Raw genomic sequence first — 21844 nt, 5'->3', positions numbered from 1 at the left:
CTTCAGATAGCTGTGAAATTAGGTGATTAACTAGTTGGTACCTAACCTTCTAATTTCTGTATAAGTCTAATTACATGAAATAGAAGTGGGGGTTTTGATTTTTTACTTTGCTTTTCTGTTTGGAGTATCATTGTAACTACTGTATTGTAAATGACGGAAAATAATTGCATATGTTAAAAAAATAAATTGTATAAAAAAATAAACTTGATAGAGAACAAAAAAAAACAAAATTTAAAAATAAAAAAACAAAATTTAATAATAACTTAATAGCAAAAAATAAATAAGTAAATAAACATTAAAATTTTTTTAAAAAGAAAATATATTTTCAGATATTTGGGGGAACCTTTAAATTTTTAAATGTTTATTTATTTATTTTTATAGAGGGAGGCAGAAAGAGAGGGAGAGATAGAAAATCTCAAGCAGACTCCATGTTCATCACAAAGCCTGACTCAGTGACCCATGCAGGACCTGACAAGGGACTCAATCTCAGCGTTCACTGAGATCATGACCTGAGCTGAAATCAAGTACCAGACACTTAACAGACTGAGCCATCCAGGCACTCCTAGGGAAACTTTTAGAAAGCTGTATGGTGAAACATCTTCACAAAAGAATGTAATCAGTTGTGAAGCCTTCTAGGAGTGATATGGCCACACCATAGACAATTGAGCTTGTCTTCATATATTGATTTTCCTTGGAGTAAGGTTAACCTGTGTCCACAAGGGCTCAAAATCATCATTGATAACAGCACTCTTGTCTATCATTCTGGGATGCTTAGTTTGAACTCTTCATCTCTCTCAACATGTCCAGATACACACTAGCCTTTAAAAAACAAGTGAATATATGAATAAGGCATGGGGGGAACCTCCTCTTCTATGCATCATTGCACCCTCATTGAAGAAGTATGTTACTGAACTAGCCATTCATTCAACCAAAATACATTCAGTCCTCTATGGTGTGTAGTGGACAAACGTAGGATTTTCCCCCCACTTCCTTGTCCATTCTTTTTTAAAATGTTTATTTATTTACTTATTTATTTTGAGACAGCACGAGTGGGGGAAAGGTCAGAGAGAGAGAGAGGGAAAGAGAGAATTCCAAGCAGGCTGCACACTGTCAGTGCAGAGCCCCATGTAGGGCTTGATCTCACAAAGTGTGAGATCACAATTTGAGCTGAAATCAAGAGTCAGATGCTTAACTGACTGAACCAACCAGGTGCCCCCCTACTTGTCCATTCTCAATAGCACTCTCATTTCTTTTGGCAGAATGACTTCCTTCCTAGTGTGGGTATTCCTGGTGCAGTGTCAAATCCAAGCTCCTGTGCTACTGCGATCAAAACCAAAAGGCTCCCTGAAGGTTTCTTCTGCTACATCCCTTATCTGACTGTTTAGTATAGCACAAAATATAAGCTCAGTTGATCAGAAGCAGTCTCATGAGACCCTGCATTGATGCCCTTTCAAGACATTTCCTGGCTAGGAAGTTGCCCCTAGGTTCCTGATTTGTAGATCTCTTTTTTCTAGCCCTGTTCTTTAACCTTCCCATAGATTATCTGAGTTCCAATTCCCTCTTCCTTTGGTAACCAGAACTGACAATAGTCAATTTAAAGACATTTGATTTCCATTGCCAGCCACCAAAGAATCGTGACTGAAACCTTGTACCAGGCACTGATTGGACAACAATCAACAAGACAGATGAAGATTCTGCCCTCATGAAACTTACATATTAGTGGGCAACATAGGTTTACTTAGCGCTAAGAAACCCGAGATAAGGAAGTCAGTCATTGCTTTCATATACTCTGTATTTTAGACCATTCATTCATTCATGTGCATGATGAATACTTATGGAGGGCCCATGAGGTGCCAGACGTTGTAAGAATGAATTTAATCCATATCATTTGTTTGGTCTAATCAACAGAAGTATATAACTAGGTCTTTCCTCCATTGCATCAAACTCATCATGTCCCCTAAATGCTTGAGGGTCAAGATCACAAAGACATGGGGTATCTGGTTGGCTCAGTCGGTTGGGCATCCAACTTCAGCTCAGGTCATGTTCTCACAGTTTGTGAGTTGAAGCCCCATGTCGGTCTCTGCACTGACAGCTTAGAGCCTGGAGCCTGCTTCAGATTCTCTCTTTATCCCTTCCCCACTTATGCTCGCGCTCTCTCTCTCTCTCTCTCTCTCTCTCTCTCTCTCTCTCTCTCAAATAAATAAGCATTTTTTAAAGAAAAGACCAGGAAGACATCAATTAACCTTAGGCCTGAGCTGTGAAATATACAAGGCTTACCTCCTCTTACCCTTTCAACTACCAACCTTCCCATACTTCTGGGTTCAGAGGAGGTGGGCCATCACAGATGGTCACTGTCACCTTTGGGACTTCTGACAAAGCAAGTAAAGATTAAGGCACTAGGCAAGAGCATTCTCAAACTTGTCCCAGATAAAATGTAGTACTAGTCAGCGTGTTTAAGCTTGCTCACAGGGTATCTAGGGCACAGCAGAGGATGTGAGGCCAGAGCCCATGCCCTGAAACTCCTCAGGAGCTTTGTAAGATTTTTGACCAGTACGTCATAAGGAACATTTGCCTTTGATCTTGAGAAATGAAATCCTGCCTTGCCCAAGCTGCCCCACTCCAAACCTAGAATACCCCACCTGCAGCTTGACCAATGACTGTGCCATGTCCTGCATGTGAAGCACTACTCTTTCACCATATCCTTGCTGCTTAGATCATTGGCTATTCCAGTGTGCATATCTGGTCTCCCCATGTGGACAGTCAGCTGTTGGAGGTAGTGACCTGTGGATGACACGTCTGAATCTCTCTCTCCATGTCATGGCTCAATGGGGTGGATTGTTGACTGAAAACAGCACACAGGTTCTAGGACCTCTTTTCCATAATCACATGGGCCTGCCTTCACACAGGTGTCAGCCACTTTGTGGGCCCAGAAAGAGCAAACCAAAGGATGCCTGAGCAATGTTTAATCACTGTTTCCCTATAATTTCAAGCTGTGATCTCATTTGCAGAAAACCCATATTTTTACTAATTAGTAGGAGGAGCCATGTCAGGAATCATGAAGTTTTCTATAAAATAATGTTTCTTTTGCTTGACTACATGTCAGGTCATTAGAGACAGGCTGTACATTAATCACTCCAGCAGCAATAGAACAATCATGGGCATTTTCACAGCCAAAATGATCCCCCAAGTCAAAGCATTCACAGAAGGTGTGTATTTTGCAGATTTGCTAATTATACCCAAGGCCTGTCCCTAAATTTTTTTTTGAATGAAGGTGACGATATTGTCAGTTCAGAGATATTTTCCAACATTCAAGACATTTTGCTCATTATGTGTTAGTCCTATCGCACGCACATGCACGCATGCATGCACACTCACACTCACCTTCCCTTACAAACAGTACACACAAAGACCTATGGAGAACAGTGGTGATGGGATTGTCTCAAGAGCAAAATTTCATTGGCAAGGGGACTGACTCTGAGGCAGGTATGCAAGGGCCTCAGGGCCAACCCACAAAGAGGGTAAATGGGAGTCTAGGAACTTTATACCAGTGACTGGCATCAGTATTCCAGTCTACTTACTAGTTAGTATTAACTCTCATTTACAGAGAGTTATCCTGTAACTCTCGTTTACAGGATCCAATGTAGCGCTTTAATGGCAAATATGGTGGGTGGGCCATGAGGGGGTGAGAGGCAAGTGGGTGCTAGAAAATTTGTAGGCTTCATCTAAGTCTCACTGGAACTCTATACTGAATGTATTATTACTGTTATTTCCCTGGGTCTCAACTCTTGGAGGTAACAAAGCTGGGATTTGAACCCAGCTCTGCTGTCTTCACACCCCGTTACACCATTCACATTCCCAAGGATGATGGGAGACTTAATTTATACTATTGAAAGCCAGGAGCCTATTGTTCTTTCTCATTGGAAAGGTCCAATTATCCTTATTTATGTATTCATTCATTTATTGCCTGAAGAGCGATATATTCTCTCAGCATAATATTCAGAAGATATCAAGGGGGATGGGGGAAAAGTATGTCTTCCTTCTTCCCAAATACCCAGCTCCCCTTCCTGAAGGCAACCACTGCTGTGTATCGTTCTGAAATGTTCACCTCTTTACTCCTTTCTACTCAAGGTCAAATGTGAGCAGCCTGCATGGCTGGGAAGCCTTGGTAGCATTGTCTGGGATGGGATTCAAAAGGCCACACATTGGGCTCAGCCACAGAGCAAAAAGCAGGCAGAATTAATCCTCAGTACTCACTCTGTTGCCAGTGGGTGACTCTTTTCACCTCTATCCCTTTACTTTCTTACTCACCCCGTCTTGTCTTCTCTTCACTAGAGAGAACCACCAGCTTCACAGAGCTCCTGTGTGCCCTGTTACATTCCTCAGAACCCTACTCGCTACCTCCACCCCCGGGGCTGTCTTGGCTGAGAAATTCACCCACAGTAAGGAGTTCATGGGGTGCCATGTGGATTGATGGGGCACCCTTTTCACAAAACATGTTTCCACTTCAACAAAGGATTCACTCAAAGAGTGACTTGAATAATGGGGATTTCAGATACTTTGTCATGACAGGCCAACAGGATATTATTTTTTCCAAAAGGTATGCCTTTCTGACTCTTCCTACTTTCCCCTGTGGGTATGAAGCCAACTTGGGTATCAGAAAACTTTGGCTGCCCCAAACCATTTCATTTCCAGTGCAGTGAGGACCCTGATCTTGATTTTTTTTCTTCTTTCAGGATGGGACATTTAGAGTTTTTGAAACAAAATGTCCAGTGCTGTAGACATTTCTCCCCTAATATATCATAAATATAGGCTCAAATCTTATCTAGCAAAAGAAACAGCTATAATAATGAATAGGAGAATTATTCTGACTTTAATAGCTACTAAATGCTATTTCATTCTGCTCTTTCCAAAATAATATTTAGAGTACAACATTGGAGCAGATGGTTTCACAAACTCAACATTTTCCTTAATTGGGGGTAGGGGGAGGTGGGTATCTCTGCTGGGAATTATTGAAGAAATCCTTGTGAGTGGAATTCATTTGGACGTCCACAGGTAATATTCTGTTCACATAATTAGACACAACTTACAGCCCAAGGGAAAGAAACACTAGGGATCTTCATCAAAGTCACCTGCATTAAAGAAACAAAGAACATTTTCAGCCATGGCCTTGGGGACTTTGCCCATAGTAGAAGCATAAGACGTCTTTTACTGAACAAAGGAGTAAATAGAGGAATTAGAAAGCAAGGAAAGGTAGTGGTGCTTTCCTTGGATAGTTCATATACATCCAGGGTAAAATAATTCATCCTGACAGTACTGTTTAGGCAATTACAAGTGCATATGTTCTTCCTGCACAGTGAAAAACAGCCTTAACCTTAGGATATTCACACACAAGCCTTGAAGGCCTTCAGGAAGAGACAACATTAAATGGTAACACACACATAGATGGCTACATCCCCTGATATTCTTGCTCGGAAGGTGTAGCAGTCTCTCAAACCTGAGAAACTGTGGTACACAAGGCATCATTTCACTCAGTGCCAATAGAAATGGAGCTGCTGGCTCTGACTGATGGCCACGTCCATTCTGCAGATTTAGAACATGTGGCCCAAGAGCCTACACTATCTGCCCCACCAGAGAGAGGAGTTACCATTGCAACTCCAGATCCTTTGACTGTCTGGATCTATTGCTTGGTACAACATTAAAATCCTGGACATGGTATTAAAAACCACCCCCAAATCCTGGACATGGCGGATAGTAAAGATATGTACATCGGAGCCATATATTTGCTAATGAAACACTATCCTGAGGGACAGCAGGAGAGCCAATACTAATGAACTCTTTTGCAAAAATGGTATTTCCCGTTCAGCCTCAACTATTGCCTACTAAGCAGCTTCCTGCCCACTATATGCTATGGCTCCCCAGTGCCTCCACATGAGCTCCAGAATGTATTTGCAGACTAGCTTGCCAGAGTGACAGACCCTTGGGAGCATTGAAAGGGTTTTTTCATATGTACCAACTTTCCCACACAGAGATGGAGACTGTGACCATATGCTAACTGGTCAAGCCAACCTAAACTGGAAAACAATGTGCCCCATATAGTTCTGAAGCTGGTAGGCACTCTGGTGATTATCCATCTTTTCCTCCTAATGTGTAAGGTAGAGAGAATATAGCTCTGCGTAGAGGAGTGCTGTGCCTGAGGTCACAAAGTTTGTGACAGAGCAGGGCCTTGAACTGAAGCCTTCTGACTCCAAGTTTGGTGTTTTTATTTTCAAATTTCTTCTTCTTCTTCTTCTTCTTCTTCTTCTTCTTCTTCTTCTTCTTCTTCTTCTTCTTCTTCTTCTTCTTCTTCTCCTTATTATTATTATTATTATTATTATTATTATTATGTTTTTTAAGTGATTTCTGCACCCAACGCGGGGCTCAGACTCATGATCCCAAGATCAAAATTCACACGTTCTTCCATCTGAGCCAGCCAGGCACCCATTGGTGCCTTTATTTACTTTTTTACCCACCATGCTGACTCCAGATTGGTTTCGGTGTTTGCAAATACAACTGCTGTATGGAGCCAACATGATGAAAAATGCAAGTGGATCAGATGCTTCTACAACCAGCACTGAGAAGGGGGCAGGGGAGAATGACTACAGCCAGGCCTCCAAAGGGGTTCTGTGTCTCTGAACCAGAATCCATTTTGGTCCTTAAGGAAGGCAAGCAAAGGTCATTGTGCTTGAGCACCTATGTTCTTGCCCCCTATGCCATTCTCTTCACGTTGGGTCTTTAGATCAATCCTTTCCCTACATGTCCCCTCCCAATACCCAGCTCCACCTCGAAAACTGTCTCTGTACCTAGAAATGTGGCTTCCTATGGAAGAAGTTGAGCATCTAAGAATGTCATGCAGCTCAGTGGGCATTCTTGGTGGCGTGCGATGTGCACTAGCCTGAGAGCCAGGCGACCTGAGTTCTGGCCCCAGTTCTGCTGCTGAGGGTGAGTGAGTGTCCATAAGGCATTTTTCTTCCCCTGATTAATGTTCCTCATCTGGAAAATGAGGGGATCACACTAGACAATGTCTAAGGTTTCTTCTGGCTTTAACAGTCTCTGACAGTTATTATTTTTAATCCAAGTTAGTTAACATATGATGTAATAATTATTTTAGGAATAGAATGTAGTAATTCATCACTGACTTATAACACTCGGTGCTCATCCCAACAAATGCCTTCCTCAATGCCCCTTGCCCATTTAGCCCACCCCCCCACCTGCACCCCTCCAGCAACCCTCAGTTTTTTCTCTGTATTCAAGTCTCTTATGGTTTGCCTCCCTCTCTGTTTTTATCATATTTTTGCTTCCCTTCCCTTATGTTCATCTGTTTTAGTTCTCAAATTCCACATATGAGTGAAATCATATATTTGTCTTTCTCTGACTAAATTATTTCACTTAGCATAATCCCTCTAGTTCCATCCACATTGCTATAAATGGCAAGATTTCATTCTTTTTAATTACCGAGTAATGTTCCACTGTATGTGTGTGTGTGTGTGTGTGTGTGTGTGTGTGTGTGTGTGTATCACATCTTCTTTATCTGTTCATCAGTTGATGGACATCTGGGGTCTTTTCATACTTTGACTATTTTGACAATAGTTTTTGAATTACACATGAATTCATTTTGACCTTCTGTCTCTTCCTTCCCACCTTAGTCTAATAATCCACCAGATTTGCAGATACTAAGTTCACTAGTATTAAAACTTCTTAAATTTATTTTTTATCAGAGAAAGAGGGGAGAGAGAGAGAGAAAGAGAGAGAGAGAGAGAGAGAGAGAGAGAGAGAGAGAGAGAATATGAGCAGAGAGGGAGGGGCAGAAAGAGAGAGGGAGAAAGAGAATCTTAAGCAGGCTCCACACTCAGCCCAGAACCCCATGCAGAGCTCAATCCCATGACCCTGGGATCATAACCTGGGCTGAATTCAAGTGTCAGATGCTCAACCAACTGAGCTACCCAGGCATCCCTCACTAGGTGCTTCTATACACATTTCTCCAGCCAGGAATATACATGTAAGTGTGTCTTTAGTTTTGAGGAAGAAGTATTTCCCAAGACCATGTATGTGATCATTAATTCAATACTTCTGGAATATAAGTATAGACAACATGTCATTTTCTCTCACCATTTGGGAAGCTTATTTCTGAAGGAGTGCACTGCACAGAGCCTAAAGACTTGAAAGTAGAACTTGTTGCAGTTGACTTGAAGGATGGTGTCAACACTTTGTGCTGGAAGGTTTTCTTCAGTCTCTCTTGTTTGTGCCCAACGTTTAGCCCACACCTGCTGTCCCCATCTGAAATGAAACCAGGAAAGTTGAAAACATAAAACTCATCAAAGTCTACACTTAACATGGGTGAATTTAATGCTGTGTAAATTGTATCTCAATAATCCTGTTAACAATGTAATGTTCAAAGCACAGAGCGTCTGTTCTAGGTACCTCAAGGGGTCAGCTTTTCTATGAAGTTATGAGAAGTAAGTTTATACTGTAATGTATGATACAGACAGAGCTAATTCACTTACCAAGGATGTCTTCCTTCTCTAGAGCCCAGTACAGGGACTAGCGGGTTACTGTCATGCCCAGTATAAAAAGGGAGATCTCTGTGCTACTTATAGAATCTTCAAGTTCAAGCACTTGCTTTCCCTAAAAGAAACAGACTAGGCTTTGCATTGAGACTGAGAGAAGCTGCCTTAATTGGATGGAAGAGCCTTTTTGATACATAGAAAATAAGTTTTCCTGGACTGGAGATATTCTTAGAGGCAACATCAGGGTCCACCACATCTCTTGCTGTACAGGATGGGCCATCGCTCCACCCAGCCTGGTCTCTCCTGCCTCCACTATCACTCCTGGCTTCCCACATCCACTCAACCCACTGTTGGCTCTGGGCCAGAAAGCCCCTGTGATCCGGGGCCTGGAACACAGAAGGGCACTCCATCAACATTCCTTTAATTGAATTAAAATTGAGATGACAGCAAGGACAATCAATGTACCGAATCTGGGCCAAAAGAGAAGGTTCACTGAGTTAAAATATGGTCCAAATCACATTCTTCACTTGACTTCATTCATTTCAGCACAAAAGTAGAAATCATATTCATGACTTGGAAACAGCCTCCATTTTGATGCTGAGGCTCTATACACTAAAGTCAGGTGACACGTTCATCAGATCAGTTGTATAAAACCTATAAAATTAAAACCTTACCCAAACTGGCATCTTACCAGAAGAGTTATCCAGTCGTAACCACCCACAGCAGAGGTGTATCTTCCACTGCTCCCGCACACTCTCCTTCATCATGCAGTAGAACACGAAAATGAGGAATCCTAAGTCAAAAGAAGAAGGTCAATCTTTCTCAGTTTCTTTCACTAGCTGTCACCAACACCCAGACCCAGGTCTACTCTTGTCACCATAGATATTCCTCCTAAGAAACCCCAAGGCCATTATGGCTTTCTGAGCTCATCTTTCTAGCTTCCATTTCAAAGGTAGTGATGGTAAGAAGGTCTCTATCAAGACTTTGTATCAACCACAGTTTTCCCCCTGGGCTGCTGTCTATCTTAGTGCTTGAGACATTGGCTCTGCAATGGAAGCCCACTTCCAAGATGGCTGTCAGTGATCCCTATATCCCAACATTTGTATCCTTGTGTAGTCTCTTGCCACACTGTATCAATAGAATATGGCAGAAGTGATGGATGGCATGTCACTTCCATGAATAGGTTATAAAATACCTTGTGGCTTTTTTCAATCTCTGATTACTCCCTCCAAAGGAATCCCAGTGTTCTATCTTCAGGACAGGGTGCGGTCCTGTGGAGAGGCCCACAGTGTGAGGAATTGAGGCTTCCAGTCCACAGCCATGTGAGTGAGGCTTCCTGGAAGCGAATTCTCCAGAGCCAATGAAGTCCCCACATTACTACAGCCTTGACTGACAGCCTTGATTGCAACATCATGAGTCCCTGAGCCAGAAGCACCCAGCTAAGCTGCTCCTAAACTCCTGACATTCAGAAATTGGGTAAGATAATAAGCACCATTGTTTTAGGCTGCTAAAATTTGGGAGTAATTTGTTACACAGCAATAAATAACTAATATGCATGCTCTGTGACATGTGGAAAACCATTAATTTGGCGTCATTTTTCACTGCAAGCCCTGATTTTGTCCTTGAACGTGGGATAGAGAGAAGCTGATGGTATCCACCAGCAGAGCTGGCAATTTCTCATCCCCATCCTCTAAAACATCTCCTTGGGAGAAAAAAAGTAGGACTTGGGATTATCCTGCTGGAAATGCTCTGGAGGGCCAATTGGGTTTCTTAAAGTTTGGAGGTGGAATTGGCAGAAATAACTCCCATCAGCAGCCTGATGTTTACTTGTGGCCCAGGCTAAGTGTCTTTTCATCCACAAAGCCTTTCCAACTACCTCAAACTGGAGCTCATCCTTTCCATTTCTGAGCTCATATAACCCTCTGGCCCTTGTACAGTTTGCTACATGTGGCCACATTCCCCATGTACTGATGTACTGTCCATGTCTCCACCCGGCTGTAAAGTCTTTTCATCTTCATATTGCATCTGTATTCGCTTCCAAGTACTTTGTGTGACAGCCCAGCAAATGTTTGTTGACTTGGACTCCAGGGCACTCCATTCACAAACTCTCACAGTTTTCCCACAACCATCATAATATCTTCTTGGGCCTCAAAATCTTTCTTTTGTCCCAAGTGCAGTTTGCAACCTTTCGTTCTCTATACAAGGTTTGGCTTGCCCCCCCTCTAGCCAGTTGTGCTGACCTAAATGATTAGTAATGGATCCAAGCTGTCTGACCTAGTGGCGAGTTGAGGGTGAGCCAAAGGTAAATACCCCCACAGCCCACTTCAGCTACAGCATTCACAGAAGTAAAGAATCTTGGCTGAGGCGGGTAAGAATCTCCTGCCATCTTGCCCTAGTTTGGCTCTTTCTCCTACCAGCCCCATATTCAGTTTGGTGGATTTTGTTTTGAAATAATGCTGACAAATGGAAGTGCTCAAGAATAGAGAAGTCTTGGAGTGGGAACACAGGGAGGAAAGAGATGGTAGCTATAGTTACAGATCTGAAGGGGCTATTGTGAAAAGGACAAGGCCTGTTCTGTATGGTGACCAGGTTAAAACCAGGAGCAATGGGAGGGGCCACAACACGACCACACGGTAACACATCGCAACTAGTGTTTAGTAAGTAATGACTGTATCACAGGCTTTATGCTATTTGTCTCATTTTTACAGATGAGAGACTTCGGAGTCCAAGAAGTCTAGTAGATTGGACCCAGTCCCAGGTCTAATATTAAGGTGGTACTGTCAAGACCAAATGCAGGCAGTCTGGCTGAAGAGCCCAAGGTCATTTTTTAAAACATAGTTTATTGTCAAGTTGGTTTCCATGTAACACCCAGTGCTCATCTCAACAAGTGCCCTCTTCCGCCCATCACCTACTTTCTCCTCTCCCGCACCCCCATCAACCCTCAGTTTGTTAAGAGACTCTTATATACTCAGAGCCCAAGGCCTTAACAACCCCCCTATGTACACTACCCTTAAGAAAGGGTGACCCAGATGAGATGCGGAGCCAATTAGAAGCTACAATGGTGATCATATCACAATATATCAGTGTATCAAACCAACATGCTGTACACCTTAAATTTACACAATTTTAAATGTCAGCTCTATTTCAATTTAAAAAAGAGAGAAAAGTTGAATGCTCTGCTTTATGGAAGGGTGAGTTCTTGGTCTCTGGAAAGTTTCAGGGAGAGGCACATGACTTCCTGTCACTCAAAGGGAAGCAGGATTGGGACGATCTCGGTCCCCAGCCCCAGCCCCGAGACTCTCTGATTCCAGGTGGGAGGCAGCAATCTGGAGGCTAAACGGAATGACAAGTCTCTCTAACTCCCCCAAGGGCTTTATCTCCATGTAACCAAACAACTGTGGTTGTTGAATCGAGCAGCATTCACTCCTTCTGAGCAGCAAGTGCCTGGAAGGCGGGGCAGCAAACCTCAGTCTCAGAGCACGTAACACTCTTCCAGCTTCAGCATCAAGGAGGTGCAATGGTGACAGTGAGCACCTATTACCGATCTGATTTCCTGCACAGAGTTTAGTTTGTTCTCAGACTTAAAGGTTATTGTGTGAATGCCAATGAGCTGCCTGCCTGCTCTCTCTCGCTGCCTGACAGACTTCCCTTTCCTTTCCAATAACAGATTGATCTGCTTACTCACTAGAACACAGGCATGAGGGAAGATGTCAGGTTTTTGTCACCTGCATTTTTATTTGTGCGTCCCTCCTTTGGAAATTGCTCATCAGGTGCATAATTTTTCCTCGCCGGACCACAGCGCACCCCCCTCCAGCCAGAATTGCAAGCTTTGCCATCTGTCTTTTAAGTGGCTAATTCATTCACTTGGTTCACCGCATTCTTGGTCTGAGTGTACGTGTGTACATGTGTGTGTGTGACTTGAGTTGGAAACTCAGAGCTCTGCAACCCCCTCTCTGCAAGATGGCACATTCAATCTTGTGAGGCAGGACTGGGAACTGGAAACACTTGGTGCTTGATTGACACGAAGCGTATCTGACAGACAGAGACAGCTTGGCTCTGTTGATGCCGGATCTGTGGGACTCGGATTTAGTCCTCAGGAGATCCCCCGTTGGATTCTGCTTCTAAGCCATGGAGACTTCCTGCTTAGATACTACTTTCTCTTTCTACTGCAGGAGTGGAACATTTGCTGTTTTGAAAACACCCCTCCTTGCTTTTTAAGCTCTAAACTGCTTTGCTTTCTCGTTTTTTTCTCAGCTTCCCCATTAACCCCTCTTGCCATAGGGTGAGTGCGTTTCTCCTCAGAATTCGTGGGTGGGGGCTATTGATGAGGGAGAAATCTGCCCAGGCACCCGATGCCTAATCCACTTCTGCACACATTCTACACCAAGGCATTTTGTGTTTTTTTACATTTCGATCAGAACATGCTTGGAAGAATCTGGTGGGACAGAAAGTTTCAGCCCATACACTCCATTGTTCTAAAATGAGATGGTTTCTTGAATTGGGAGACATGAAACAAAAATTGTGCCTTATTCAGGATGCTCCCCCGACTGCCAGCAGCACCTTGCAAATGCCTGGCATAGAGCCACTACATACCTAGTCATATTTCCCAAGATTCCTCAGGGGTTAAGAACCATGTGACAAAGTGTTCTGAGGTTATTTGAATGCTAGATTAACATAAATTTTAAAGTTTTTCATTTCCCCAGCAGAATGCCTCAGAACTTCTTACCATGATCATGTATATCGTGCTGGTTTAAGAATGGAGCAATATAATTTGTTGCATTTCCCAAACTTCTTCCCTTGCTGGAGAATCCTATGCATCACCAGTAGACTGGAGTTGGGTAAAGGGGTGTATGAAAATGGATAAATCATTAAGAGCAGTAGGGGAGACCCTAACCCAACACACTGCCTGAGTTTACTCACAGCTGCCCCAGTAGCTCAAATGAACTGGACTGGACTTGAGGACAAGAAGAACATGGAGCAGATTTTAAGACTGCCAGGAAATCATTCTGCGTGCCTCTGCCCAGCCCAATATTTTTCATAGACCAAGTCAGGTTAAAATGAACATCAACAATTACTCAGGGATAGATGAACCAGATCCCTAGTTTGGCCTATCTTCATCCCCATTTGCTCCATTCACCAGAAACTCAGTTTGAAATGAAAGAGCTATAGAGACATTAGCTTAGATCATCTAATTCAACCAGTCGTGGTGACTTTTCCAAGGTCCATTTGCAGAAACACTAGAACCTTGGCCTCTGCCTTGGCCCACTGCTGTTTGTGCTTCACCTTCATTCCTTCGTGACTCTCCAATTTCCTAGCCTGGCTCCTTCCCACAGTATTAGGATCTCTGATGTAGCCAGAGCCTAGGGGGTCAAAAGTTGAATGTTTTTACTATCTGGTACATTCAACTGGATTCCACACTTCAGAATGTCCATGCAAGTACGCGTCTGTACACGTAGGAACACAATATATTGATGCGATGAAGATCATAGACAGTAGAACCAGTCAGTGTTCGATATAAACATTGCCAACTAGGGGTGCCTGGGTGGCTCAGTCAGTTAAGCATCCGATTTCGGCTCAGGTCTTGATCTCATGGTTCGTAGGTTCAAGCCTTGCATCAGGCTCTGTGCGGACAGCTCAGAGCCTGGAGCCTGTCTTCAGATTCTGTGTCTCCCTCTTTCTCTGACCCTTCCCTGCTCGCACTGTCTCTCTTTCTCTCAAAAATAAAAACAAAAAAAACACTAAAAATAAATAAACAAATAAATAAGATAAACATTGCCAACTAGCTGGGGTTGAATTATCTTTCTGGGCTTTTCTCTATATCCCCAAGTAAGAGGGCACTCATCCAATGAAGTCCTAACGTCTAGTGAACGTTTCCAATGGCTGCCTGTCAATTGTTTTCCTCCTTTCAATCCCCAAAAGGTGAGATGATTTTCCAAACCAGCAAAGCTTTGGTGGAGGCCTGGTTAGCCACAGAAAGGACAAAGAAGCATAAGTTACTGGGGTGCCTGTGTGGCTCAGTCGGTTGAGCGTCCGACTTTGGCTCAGGTTATGACCTCACAGGTCGTGGGTTTGAGCCCCACATCAGGCTCTGTGCTGACAGGTAGCTTAGAGCCTGGAGCCTGTCTTCAGATTTTGTGTCTCCCTCTCTGACGTTCCCCTACTCATGCTTTCTCTTTCTCCCTCAAAAATAAATAAAACACTAAAAAAAAAATGAAGCATAAGTTACCTTGCAACGTGTTGAAGATGGCAAAAAGATATAAGAAAAAGATCCTCACAGGTCCCCAGGCAAAAAAGGCAAACCCCCAGGTGAGGCCAAGTAAAAACGTCAGGCTTGTTGTGCCTTTGAGGTCACCCAAGATCATCCTCCGCCGGGTCCTCTGAATTTGGGAGTTCACGGAATTCAGTTGAGCGAGAACAGTGCAGAACATGGAGAGATTCATTAGAAATATGAGGCAAAAGTACGCCACAACTGAGGCATAAAAGATAGAATCATCCTTAATCCAACAACTGGAAGAGATAAAGAAGACAAGGCCATTGTCAGGTAGAGGAACACAAACTTGTATTTTTCAGTGAGACTCTGAGGATCACCTCATTGGTTTTATTTCACCCGAAAGGGTCTGCGCCTAGAGAGAGGAACCGGTTGGACAGGAGTTCACTCATGCTCACTGGGGGCACAAGAGTGGGGCAAGTACCCCAATCTCCTGAGCCCCAACCCAAGGCTGTTTCCAGCGCCAGACACCCTAGAGGATGTGCAAGCACTTATCAGTCCAAATCTCCAGGAGGCTATTCTGTTCCTCAACAGCAAAAAAAACAAATTTCCTATTTTCCTCCAAAGTGGCTCTCCCCGCCCCCCCCACCCTGCTCCCCCACCTTACACCTGAGCTTTTATTTGCAGGATGAATTCTGCTTTGCATGATAAATATCACAGTAAAAGGACACGGGCAATGACTGGCTTTTCGGAATGCTATATCCAACAGTGATAAGACCATCCGTGTTAATGAAAATGCAACTAAAGGACAGCAGCTCTGGTCGTATTGAGCTCAAATGTGATGTGTATGTTAAAGCTCTCTCCGGCTCAGGTTTGGTCGACAAAAGGGAACATTGGCCGCTGGATTGACTAATGAATGGCTCTACTGTTTCTATTGAAGAAGCAATATGTGATAATTTGTATGAACAGATACTTCAGTTAATAACCTTTCCAATGACTAGAGGCAGTGCCTTTGGTGTTTGAACACAAACGAGCTTTACTAATCGACTGTGTGTCAACTTAGCCATGATATCTTTTCCAGAACCAGGAAAATCCTTTGTGATTATATCGTTCGTGTTGGTGCAGTTGTTTTCATGTGTGTGAGTTTGTGTGTGTGTGTGTGTGTGTGTGTGTGTGTGTGTGTGTGTTGGGAGGGAGGAAGGACAAAGACATTTGATTGCCCTAATGGAGTCTGATACTTAGGGTTCCCTGATCATCATCTTCAGCCTTAGATGAAGCTATAGAAGACATTTGAAAAGGGGCAGCAGTACATGTTCGGATACAGAATCGTCTCTAAGACATATTGTTTAGCACCAAACAGTGTACGTCTACCAGAACAGAGTGTGCAAGAGAATATCTATACAGATCTGATTGCTGATAATAAGAGTTGCATTAAGGGAGAAACACTGTGTGGCTGGGGGTTGGAAGTGGGGCTTACTTTTCATCCTCTATCCTTTTGTACATTTGAGTTTTGTAGCATGTGCATGTATTACTTCTTCAAAATATAATTATAAAAAAAAGCTCTCAGAGAACTCTGCCTCTTACTAACCAATTCACATATGAAAGGGCTCTTTTCAGGAGTGGAGTTGGTTTTGCTCTGGTTTTGCTTTTACTTTTGATCTTTGAAGAAGACTCTCTATTAGATAGGCAGTGGAGATCCTTTAAGCCACAGAAGAGGCATGGAGGAAGGACGCAGAAGGAGATGAGATGGAAGGGAGGAGAAAAGAGAGAGAAAGAAAAGGTAACAAGAAATGCTAATTAGAAGGCATCTGCTGAAGACAACAATATCATGCTGACCCTCTGGAAACTGTCATCTCAATAAGAAAGATGGAGGAGTCTGGGGGTCCAGACCTCCTGCATTTGATTCCAGTCCAGCAGGAGAGGAAATCTGTAGTAAAAACAAACAAAAACAAAAACAAAACAAAACCAACTTGAGAGGCAACAATAAAGAAAATGGATCTGGGCAAGTAAAAAACAACTAGGGGGCGCCTGGGTGGTTCAGTCGATGGAGCGTCTGACTTTGGCTCAGGTCATGATCTCATGGTTCATGAGTTCAGGCCCCACATTGAACTCTCTGCTGTCAGTGCAGAGCCTGCTTCAGATCCTCTGTCTCCCTCTTTCTCTCTGCCCCTTCCCCGCGTGTGAGCTCTCTCCCTCAAAAATAAATAAACACTAAAAAAAAAAAAAAAAAACAATCAGAAGCGTGAAATGAAATCGTGCCATCTAAAGAACCACATGGTAACTAGCTATGTGCCTATAAAAGAAGATTTTGGAAAGGTAAATAAATGGCTACCTTCTTGGGGCTGTGGATGAGAGGGTCAAAGAGATTGTGCTGATACATTAAAAAGAAAAAAAAGATGATGAACACAGCATGATGTATAAACTGGTCAAATCGCTAAGCTATACACCTGAAACTAGTGTAATCTTGTGTGTCTACTGTACTCAAACAAGAAAATAAATTCTTTTTTAAAAGAAGAACAGAAAACAGCAGGACAACAAAGCTGAGCCAATTTACAAAGGAAAGCAGTGGGGTTATTTTCAGGGGAGACCTTTGTGGACAGGTGGAAAATTTCCTTACAGTGGCCACTAGAACTCCTTCCAAGTTCTGTGAGCTTTCTAATCATAAATGCTGCCGGTTCTGTATCCCTTACTATGGAAGAGGCCCCATGCTGAGCACTTTATATACATGATGTCATCTTGATTTGCATGCTACATTGACAGCAAAAACATTATTGTTCCCATTTTCCAGTGGAAGAAATGGAAGGAAGAGGTGAAGTAAGTTGCCCGAGGTCATACAGAGATCAGGCCACCCACCATTATGAGTGCGCCCACAACTGCATTAAGGCCAAAAAGGCTGAGGCTGAGTCCCAACTCTGCCCACTGAAGCCAGCAGGTCAGAACACCTCCCCTGATGGACAAAAGCATCACCACCTGGCACTTACAATGGAGTCGTTGAGCTTAGAGGTCCATACAGATCTTTTTTCACGCTGAGTGTGATTGTCACCATGATCCCTGGGATTCCTAGAGTAGGGAAGCAAACCAAAGTTATCCCATTAGGAAGTGAGGAGAGGTCCCAGTCATTGACTGCGGGCCCTGATACACCGAGACACTGTTTAAATGAGCCACAGATATGCGGGCATCAAAATACCATTGTTTGCAAAATGTTTGTGAATTCTTCCAAGTGAAACATTTCTAAGAACTCTCCAATCTGCTAAACTAAACAGCATGCCAAGGGCTCCAATATAACGCCCACTGGTTATTAAAAATAGCTTAAGTGCCAAAAAATCAACTTGGCGATAGAAGTATCTAGCTCGGAATGCAGGTTCATCGCAAGCTTTTCTTCCCAGATGATGTGGGCTGCCATTTTTTTCTCCTTTTCCATAGAGCTCCTTAGTTCCCGGGAATTTTTTTGTCTAGGTCACCTTGGAGGAAGGGCACAAGAGATCAGCTACAGCTTTTCGACAGGGGAGCTGTTTCCACACTTGTTACTAGTTTGACATTTTGACTAGATCGACCAGCTAAAGACCAGTCTATTCAGCCAGACTATAATAAAGCAATCAGTTCAGTCGAAGTGGTCAAACGTGATGTGAGTGTAGACACAGGATTTAAAAGTCCAATTTCATGTACATTTGCAAAATTTAAATGAGTTCTTTATTTCTAACAATGTATTTCTCCTAAAGTAAGAGCATTACACCTGCACACATGTTAGCAGTTTTGTAAGATACTTTGCAAGGCTGTTCTAAATCCCAGAGTGCTAACTAAGCATCTTGAAAAACCCTCCAGTGTCCGATTCTGTGAGACACAGGAGAGTCCCTTTTTGTTTGTTTATTATGTCTTCTTTTTGTTGTTGTTCTTTTTCTTTCTTTTTAAATTTACATCCACGTTAGTGAGCCTAGAGTGCAACAATGATTTTAGGAATATATGACTTAATGCCCCTCACCCATTTAGCCCATCCCCCTTCCCACAACCCCTCCAGCAGCCCTCTGTTTGTTCTCCACATTTAAGAGTCTCTTATGTTTTGTCCCCCTTCCTGTTTTTATATTACTTTTGCTTTCCTTCCCTTATGCTCATCTATTTTGTATCTTAAAGTCCTCATATGGGACGCCTGGTTGGCTCAGTCGGTTGAGTGTCCCACTTTGGCTCAGGTCATGATCTCACAGTTCGTGGGTTTGAGCCCCACATCGGGCTCTGTGCTGATAGCTCAGCACCTGTTTCAGAACCTGTGTTTCCCTCTCTCTCTGCCCATCCCCCACTCATGCTCTGTCTCCCTCTGTCTCAAAAATAAATATTTTTTTAAAAGTCCTCATAAGTGAAGTCAGATGAAATTTGTCTTTCTTTAAGTTTGCTTAGCATAATACCCTCTAGTTCCATCCATGTAGTTGCAACTGGCAAGATTTCATTCTTTTTGATTGCCGAGTAATATTCCATTGTATATATGTACCACATCTTCTCGAGCTGTTCATCCATCGATGGACATTGGGGCTCTTTCCATACTTTGGCTATTGTTGATAGCGCTGCTGTAAACATTGGGGTGCACGTGCCCCTTTGAAACAGCACACCTGTATCCCTTGGATAAATACCCAGCAATTGCTGGGCCATATGGTAGTTCTATTTTTAATTTTTTGAGAAACCTGGGACAGTCTCTTTTGATCCATATATCATACACTTAGCACAGTGCCTAGCATGATGTAGATATTTACAAAAATACCAGTTGGGGGAAAAAAACCCAGACCCATAAATACAAAGACCAAACTAGTGGAGAGGTTGGAGGAGGGGCGACATGGGGGAAGGAGAGTAGGAGGGACAGGCTTCCAGTTATGGAATGAATAAGTTGCAGGGATGGAAGGCACAGCATCGGGAATGTAGTGGATGGTACGGCAATAGTGCTGTCCTGTGGCAGATGGCAGCCGCAAGCGCGGTCAGCACGTCCGATTGCTATGCTGCACACCTGAAATTCACGTGACATTGAGTGTCCACCACACTGTGATTAAAGAAGTTGTTTTAATCTGTCAGGGGCCGGAAAGGAGGGACGGAGGGAGGTCTCACAGGTACAATGGAAGTCGTGAGATGGTCCACAAGCTGTGCTTACACTTTTGTAATTAACAAATTAATAACATATTGATTAATAAACAAAATGATACCAGATGGCTATTAAAAAATGGGGACTGATCTACTGCCCTGGACAGGGATTTCAATACAGGAGTAAAATCTTTTCAACAGGTTGCAGAGCAGGCCAATGGCTTGGCTGGCAGAGGATCTGAATCTGGGCAGCACACCTTGTGAGCCCGTGTGACTTTGAGAAGACCGCAGGGGCAGGCCTGTGAGGAGGTGCTCTGAGGCCATCCCCTACTTGCCCCTCTATCTCCTGGCGGGGTGGGGGGGTTGTCACAAGACACTTTCTCGTCCCTCCCAGGTTCGGAGGAGTCATGGGCTTTGCACCCTGCCTTCTCAGAACAGAGCTGCAAGATACAGAGCCTCAAACTTCAGCTCAGAGCTGCCTCTTCAGCGACAGGGAGTCCCTCCACACGTGTGGTAGTCATCTGTTCCCTTTCGTCATTCTTTTACAGCGTGCGGGACAAGGCCTTGGGAGCCGGCACCTTTAGCTACTCTTCCATTCCCTGTCTACGTAAGTGATCAACTGAATCTCAAAGTAGCTTATTGCACCTTGACCCGTGAAGCCAGCCAGGCCATGGCCTTGGCTTGGGTGCCTGCCTGACACTCCCTAAATTGGTCCTGCCTCTGCGAGCAGAGCCGCAGCCTGTCCTGCCTCTCCTGGCACACCAGCAAGTGTGTGTGGACCAAGGAGATCGGAGAGAAAAGTGAGCTCTGGAGACCAACTCTTAAGGAGCAAGTGAAGGAGCAAGGGGCTGAAAAGGAAGCTGAGGATGGCAACAAGAGAGAGAAGAAAACCCAGGACCGAGTGTTATTTACAGTCCCTTTACTGTTGGCCATCTGTCGGTTATCTGTGTGGGGGATTATCCAAGAAGGCTCTTCCATATCACTTTTCAATCTCTTGGTTGACTTGACATGAAGACTTCCAGGCACAGGAAGGGGGTACGGGCTGCTCTCGGCTCCGTGCTCCTGATGGATTCCAACATGTACTAAAACAACCGTAGGTTGTGCTTTGCTTAATATTTGCCTGTCTCTGCTCCCTGATATTAACATGGATAATAGCACTGACTGTGTAGCCAATGAAAGTGTGTGCTATGTTAATGAGCTCATTAAAAGGATGTCGCTAATTGGGAAGTGATTGTCTCTGCAGAGGCGGTGGGAGATAAAATCTATCCTCCTGAGGATCCCACTTAATATACATCTTTTGGGTCTCCAACAATTCTCTGAAGTCAAACTCTGGTTTGAATAGGCAAGGAGAAGGGAGAGAAGCTGGGTTAACCGTGTCAGAAATACAGGACGGCAAACCAATGAAATAGCATTTAAATTAGGGAAGATCCGTGCTGCGTTCCATTTCTGGCTTCTTCCAGAGGGGAGCAGTGACAGCGATCGCCATGATGTTTAGAGGAATCAGGGCCTGTCTGACCCCGTCCCCCTCCCCACTTGGCAAGTGCTTTCCCTGTCCCTTCAACAGCAGCACGGAGGTTACGTGTCCAAACTCGAGCCAGATCTCTGCTTCAAATCCCAGTTCTGCCACTTACTAGCCGTGTGCAGTTTGGCGAATTATTTAACGTCTCTGTGCCTCACTGTCCTCACCAGTGAGTGGTTGTAATGATGAAATCTGTCTCATGGAGGTGTAATGAGTGCTAAGTAAGTTTGCAAAACACGTAGAACAGCATCTGACACATGTAAGCACCGCCTACTTAAGGACTACCATACAAGTAAGCATTGGCTGTTACATCAATAAGTATTTGTTGCGTTTTAACTTCTGTAGGGGGAAGGATAAAATCTGACAGGTTCACTGCAGTAGGTGCTGCATTTAGCAGAGTACACCAGGAGGTGCTGACAAGTATCTGGGGAGCAATTCCTCACCATAGAGGTGAAAAGTTGAATTGAGGGGTGCCTGGGGGGCTCAGTCGGTTATGCATCTATCTGACTTTTTGGT

General features: G+C 43.7%; 1 protein-coding gene across 1 annotated transcript in view; it reads right to left on the bottom strand.

Moving 5' to 3' along the window:
* Positions 1–5054: 5054 nt before the first annotated feature.
* Positions 5055–21844, bottom strand: part of ADGRG4 (adhesion G protein-coupled receptor G4) — a 98277-nt gene continuing 81487 nt past the window's right edge. Inside the window, exons 19-23 of the mRNA XM_029930531.1 lie at positions 17733–17811; positions 14770–15050; positions 9235–9336; positions 8146–8313; positions 5055–5129 (exon numbers count right to left, since the gene is read on the bottom strand). Coding sequence (XP_029786391.1) covers positions 5107–5129; positions 8146–8313; positions 9235–9336; positions 14770–15050; positions 17733–17811 — 653 coding nt within the window. The 3' untranslated portion in view covers positions 5055–5106. The remainder of the gene's footprint in view (positions 5130–8145; positions 8314–9234; positions 9337–14769; positions 15051–17732; positions 17812–21844) is intronic.

This window comes from Suricata suricatta, chromosome X (assembly GCF_006229205.1).
Source record: "Suricata suricatta isolate VVHF042 chromosome X, meerkat_22Aug2017_6uvM2_HiC, whole genome shotgun sequence".
NCBI lineage: Eukaryota > Metazoa > Chordata > Mammalia > Carnivora > Herpestidae > Suricata > Suricata suricatta.
This window is presented reverse-complemented; position numbering and strand designations above follow the sequence as displayed.